The 6,112-nt window shown below is 40.9% G+C and overlaps 1 protein-coding gene across 1 annotated transcript; it reads left to right on the top strand.

Moving 5' to 3' along the window:
* The first annotated feature begins 3,422 nt into the window (after positions 1-3,422).
* LOC104453976 (pectate lyase) lies at positions 3,423-5,357 on the top strand. Its single transcript, XM_010068647.2, has 4 exons — positions 3,423-3,613; positions 3,747-4,398; positions 4,512-4,754; positions 4,878-5,357. The coding sequence occupies exons 1-4, from the start codon at positions 3,423-3,425 to the stop codon at positions 5,100-5,102; spliced, it is 1,311 nt and encodes a 436-aa protein (XP_010066949.1). The 3' UTR covers positions 5,103-5,357.
* The last annotated feature ends 755 nt before the right edge of the window (positions 5,358-6,112 follow it).

The following is a 6,112-nucleotide window of genomic DNA, read 5'->3' as shown; positions in this document are numbered from 1 at the left end:
ATATATCAGCTTAAGTTTTTTTATGACGTGGAAAATAGTTTAGAGAAAAAGTGATACATATGTACCAATATGAAGTTTTGGTAACATTTAGTCATCCTTCATTCAATTAATGTTTGTGAAGAAAATTATAAACAAAGAACAAGATACCTAATTAATAATTGACCGAAGCTAATTTCTTACTATCGCGTTCTATATACTTGATTACTTAAATTAAATTCCTTCTACAATGTCAATCGCTTCGATTTACAATCACGAGAAGGAGGGCTTCGTATGGCACTGTCCCCTTCTAGATGCATTTGACCAGCTTACTAGATTTTTGCGGGCTAATTCTCTAAAAACCTCCAAATTTAGGTTGAATTTCAAATTCTGTCCCGAATTTTTTTTATCTAAAAGAAGACCCCAACTTTCACTATAGTCCTAAATCTACCAATGCATCGATCCTAATGTTTGTACTTCTGAAAAAACTAGTGACGTTTTTTGGGACATGTGGACAGATTTGAGATTTGAGCAAAATTTGGGGATTTTATTTATAGACCAAATAAAGGGTGGGTTAGAATTGAGATTGGAACTAAAATTTGAGGAGTTTTGTATTTGGGGGAGTGAGGCTGATTTCCGCCATCGAACCGTGCGAATTCGAAAAACCCTACCAAAACCACAAAAAAACGAAGCTAAATTTACGACGCGCATCGACAAAAATAGGCCTCGAAACTAACGGCAGTTTGCACCCTCCACAACACTAACATCGTCGGCCACAAACCGATTCCGCACCATCCTCGGGCTGATGTGTGTCTGAATTTCGCTATTTTTGGCCGCTCTTGTTTTTAGGCTCGAATAATTATTCTTCAACTTTCAATTTTTCCTCTGGTCAGTGCAACTTCTTTTGAGCTTAATGCTTGTTGTTCTTATTCTTAATGGGTGTCTGGACCGTCCAACAACATGGTAGGGCATGCTGTTTCTGGAAAAGCAAAGCAATGGGCTGAAAAGGGTTCTCGCACAGCGGTTCAGAATTTCATATCTCCAATAGGAAAAAGAAGATAGCATGCAAATTGCAGAAGAATAGGATTTGATCAGGCCTCTTGTCCTGTACATTTTGTCCTAGAGTACTAATTTTATTAGGCATGTTTAGTGATTAATATCCATTCCACGTAGACGACCGCTCGAGATAAAATTAAATAGGACGTGTAAGGATGCAACGAAAGAATAAAGGAGCATCTTTCTAGTTAGACTTTGCCAGTGCACCTGGAGGAAAAAAACAACACAGAACCCCGCTGGATTCTGAAGCTAAATGGAAAGAAAAAGTTTGTTCTATAGGAATTGCATTCGCAGTTGTTGTGTATGCTAATAAGACAATCATCTCCAATCATGGAACAGGCACTTATCATATCACTAGTGCCGTATTTTGCTGATGAACGGGGTGATTATGAAAAAAATATCATTTCTTTTTATCCCCCGAAGGATGTGCAAGAAGTTGACTGAGGCTTTATTTCTCCTCAGAATCGATAGCTCGAGATTCTCACGGTGACAGGTGATCTGCACAAACCGCCGGTTGGAAACGACAGTAAATGGCATTCAATTCTCCTATTCAAGTGGTGGTGGGGAGACGGCAACAAGCTTGGCCTCATTCGATGGAAGATAAATTTTCTAGCTAGTTGAAATCGCGATGATCAAGGGAAGAATTGAGAAATAAGTCGAAGGTCGGAGAAAAATGGTGTTGATTTAGCAAACTCCCTGTATAATTCGATTTGGCAGCCATATGATTTCATATAATTTACGGACTAGATTGCATATTGAACTAAAATAAATTGAAGGATAACATTTGATGTTTTCATATAATTTATGGACTAGCTTGAATATTTACCAAATGTTTAGAGATCATATTAAACAAATTAATAGTTAGGGACGACATTGCATATTTGACTAAACTTTATGAATCACTTTGAAAAAAATTAAAAGTTTAAGATGACATTACACGTTAAGTTAAAATTGAGGGACTATTCGAGTAGTTATCCAAAAAGTTAAAATTGATATTTCCATGCCACATGGAAACACAAACTGGTATATCCGTGCCTTCCTCCTATATCCTTATTAAATTACCAACATGGAAACACAGTGCCCAATAATTTGGGATTTGACATGAAAATTCAACATTAATGGGTCTTCTAAACGATGTCATTTTAGGGAAACCAAATAATAATAATAATAATAATAATAAAATAATAATAATAATAATAATAATAATAATAAAAATAAAGAACGAGGATTGGACAATTTGCTAATTTTTCCCTAAATGCTCATTCAAATTTCAAAAGTCTATTACAATTCCTAATTTTGCCTATGTCTTAAGAATTTTGTAGATTTGTCATGAGTGTATCAGTTTGAGATTTTTGATGACATATGAACGAGTTTTGGGTAAATAGGACATGAGTATGTCGGTTTGAGTTTTTTATAACATGGAAAATGGTTTTGAGAAAAAGTGATACAGATGTACCAATATGAAGTTTTGGTAACATCGTAATCATCCTTCATCAATTAATGTTGGTGAAGAAAATTATTAGCAAAGAAAAAGATACCTAATTAATAATTGACCGAAACTAATGTCTTACCATCGCGTGCTATATTCAATTATTTAATCTAAATTCCTTTTACAATGTCAATTGCTTCGATTTACAACCAAGAGAAGGAGGGCGTCGTATGGCATCGTCCCTTGCTAGATGCATTTGACTAGCTTACTAGATTTTCGCAAGCTAATTCTCTAAAAAACGTCCAAATTTTGGTCGAGTCTCAAATTCTGCCCTGAAATTTTTACTAAAAAAAGACCCAAACTTTCACTTTAGTTCTAAATCTGCTGACACATCGGTCCTAATGTTTGTAATTCTGAAGAAACTAGTGACAATTTCTTGGTCGTATGGACAGATTTGAGATTTGAGAAAATATGAGAGATTTTATTTATAGATCAAATAAAGGGTGGGTCAGAATTGAGATCGGAACTAAAGTTGTGGAATTTTTTATTTGGGGGGGTGAGGCCGATTTCCGCCATCGAACCGTGCGAATTCGAAAAGCCCTACGAAAACCATAGAAAAACGACGCTAAATTTACGACGCGCCTCGACAAAAATAGTCCTCGAAACTAACGGCAGTTTTTACCCTCCGCAGCGCAACACTAACATCGTCGGCCACAAACCGATTCCGCACCATCCTCGTGCTGATTTGTGTCTGAATTTCGCTATTTTTGGCCGCTCTTGTTTTTAGGCTCGAATCAGTTACCTTCAAAAACCCAACATCGACATTAAATACAGGTTCTCCTCCTCCCCCAGGGAGAATCGCACGAACTCTGCCCAGTTTCTATAAACTCGGGGCAGGTTCAAAAGAAAAATCTTCCTTTTTTCGGGAAGGTAATTTAGTAGGTGATCCCGAACGGTAGATATGAATAGGCACGTCTGCTTCTTCCTGTTCTTCTCGTCGTTCGCCGTCCTCGTCCCGTCCCTTCAGGCGAACATCGAGGAGTTCGATGAGTACTGGGCAAAGCGGGCCGAAGAGGCGCAGAAGGATGCGCTCAAGGCGTACGACCCTCACCCCGAGACCGTCACCAGTCTTTTCAATGCGAAAGTCGACAAGTCAGTCTAGACAATTTTCCGTGGCGATGTATTTGTGCATGAACGTTACATTTTGTGTACATGCACGAACATGCATGCAAAAAGGTCCAGGAACGAACTGAACTGACCATCGGTGGATGTACTTTTTGTACAGGGCCGTGAGGGGCAACAACAGCACGAGGAGGCAGCTAAAAAAATACAAAGGGCCGTGCTTGGCGACCAACCCTATCGATAGATGCTGGCGGTGCAATCGGAATTGGGCTCGCAATAGGAAGAGGCTCGCTAATTGCGTCCTTGGCTTCGGCAGGAAGACCCGTGGGGGCAAGCGTGGGTGGTTCTACGTCGTGACCGACTCGTCCGACAACGACATGGTCAACCCCAAGCCAGGGACCCTACGCCACGCCGTGGTCCAGAAGGGCCCGCTCTGGATCATCTTCGCCGGCAGCATGGTGATCAGGCTCAACCAGGAGCTCATCATGACGAGCGACAAGACCATCGACGCCCGGGGGGCCAACGTCCACATCGCCTATGGCGCCGGCATCACCCTCCAGTTCATCAGGAACGTGATCATCCACGGCCTCCACATCCACGACATCGTCAGGGGCTCGGGGGGGCTGATTAGGGACGCGCATGACCACGTCGGGCTCAGGACGGCGAGTGATGGCGACGGCATCTCCATCTTCGGCTCCAGCCACTTGTGGATCGACCACGTGTCGATGTCGGCATGCTCGGACGGGCTCATCGACGCCATCCAAGGGTCGACCGCCATCACCATCTCCAACTGCCATTTCACCCACCACAACGAGGTAAACTAAAAACTACCCAACGGACGTCACCCCCCGAGAGAACTCAATCTGCTAAAAACTTTCGCCAGTGAAGAACTTTTACAAATAGCTGATGGGTCGATCTTGGGTGTCAGGTGATGTTGTTCGGGGCAAGTGACGGGTACTCGCAGGACCAGATAATGCAGATAACCGTGGCCTTCAATCATTTCGGGAGGGGATTGGTGCAGAGGATGCCGAGGTGCAGGTGGGGATTCTTCCATGTGGTGAACAATGACTACACTCACTGGCTCATGTACGCCATCGGCGGCAGCCAGCACCCCACCATCATAAGCCAGGGCAACAGATTCATCGCTCCTCCAAATATTGCTGCTAAAGAGGTAAAACCTTGTCAAAAAGTCATCTTCTTTCTTCTTCCTAAACGAAGGATGTGAAAATTCTCCATAGCAAAGTGAGCAAGAACTGATTTTTTCCCCCTCTGTTTGGATCCGAATGGATGGCAGGTGACTAAGCGGGATTACGCGACGGAAGACCAGTGGAAGAACTGGCTGTGGAAATCGGAGGGAGACCTGATGATGAACGGGGCGTTCTTTGTCAACTCCGGGAACCCGAGGGCGCGGTTCCCGTTCTCTCGGCGCGACGTGATCAAGGCGAAGCCCGGGACGTACGTGCGGCGGCTGACTCGCTTCGCCGGCAAGCTCGGGTGCAGAGTCGGCAGGCCTTGTTAGAGAGACGCAGATTTCTTGAAATTTCCTTGTCCTGTTTTTAGCACGAAACAGAGGCTCCGGTCGACTGTGTTGTTGTATTCCTCTGCTTGACAGGGATTGGAACACGAGAGCTCCTAATGCTAGTTGTCCCGCCTTATTTTTCTCTTCTTCTTCTTCTCCTCTTTGTGGGAGAATATGCAAGAAAAGATGAGATGGAGCAATTGGTCCAACGTGCGGTAATATTTGTAACGAAAGAAAAGAAAAAAGAAAAAAGAAAAAAAATACATATGCTAATATTAATTAATACTTTCCTACCTTTTTTTCATTTAAATCATATTTGTGGAAGGGACAGGCTAGATGACTGGGTCATTTGGAAGAAAGTTGAGTTTGTGTTTTGTGGAAGGGAAAATGGATCACACACTTCGCAATCGGTAATTTAGTGCTTTTATTGTAACTTTTGTTTTTGACTTGAATCTACCATCCATTACTATTCCATTTAAATGCATAGATATTAACACTCGTGAAATTTTCAAACTAGATTCGTCATTCTTCATGTCGGACTCATCTTACAGTCATTTGCTAGTGTGTTGACATGTATGCATAATATAAGAGTCAAGAAAATTGTTGACGAATGATAGATTTAGGTTTGGGTACCACCATTGGATTTGACAAGGGACGGAAATTAGATGGAAATAAATGTGTTGTGAGAGTATGAATTTAAATGTACTAATTCAAAAAGGAAAAAACATATCATGACTAAGAAACATTAACTATAGAGATAATAACATAAATAATTCTTGAATTTTAATCAAAGTCATCTATGAATTTTTAATTTGTTTAATATGATCTATAAACTTTTACCCAATATGTAATATAATTTTTAAATTTTTATTTTTTTAATATGGTTTCTCGATTTTGATACGTATTCAATTTAATCTCTGAATTATATGAAAATATTGAATGTTATTTTTTAGGGATGAAATTGAATATTGAGTTAAAAATTCGTGATTAATTGCGTCATTTTCGCTTAA

This window comes from Eucalyptus grandis, chromosome 7 (assembly GCF_016545825.1).
Source record: "Eucalyptus grandis isolate ANBG69807.140 chromosome 7, ASM1654582v1, whole genome shotgun sequence".
Taxonomy (NCBI): domain Eukaryota; kingdom Viridiplantae; phylum Streptophyta; class Magnoliopsida; order Myrtales; family Myrtaceae; genus Eucalyptus; species Eucalyptus grandis.
Note: the sequence above shows the minus strand (reverse complement) of the source record. Positions and strands in the feature narration are given on the sequence as shown.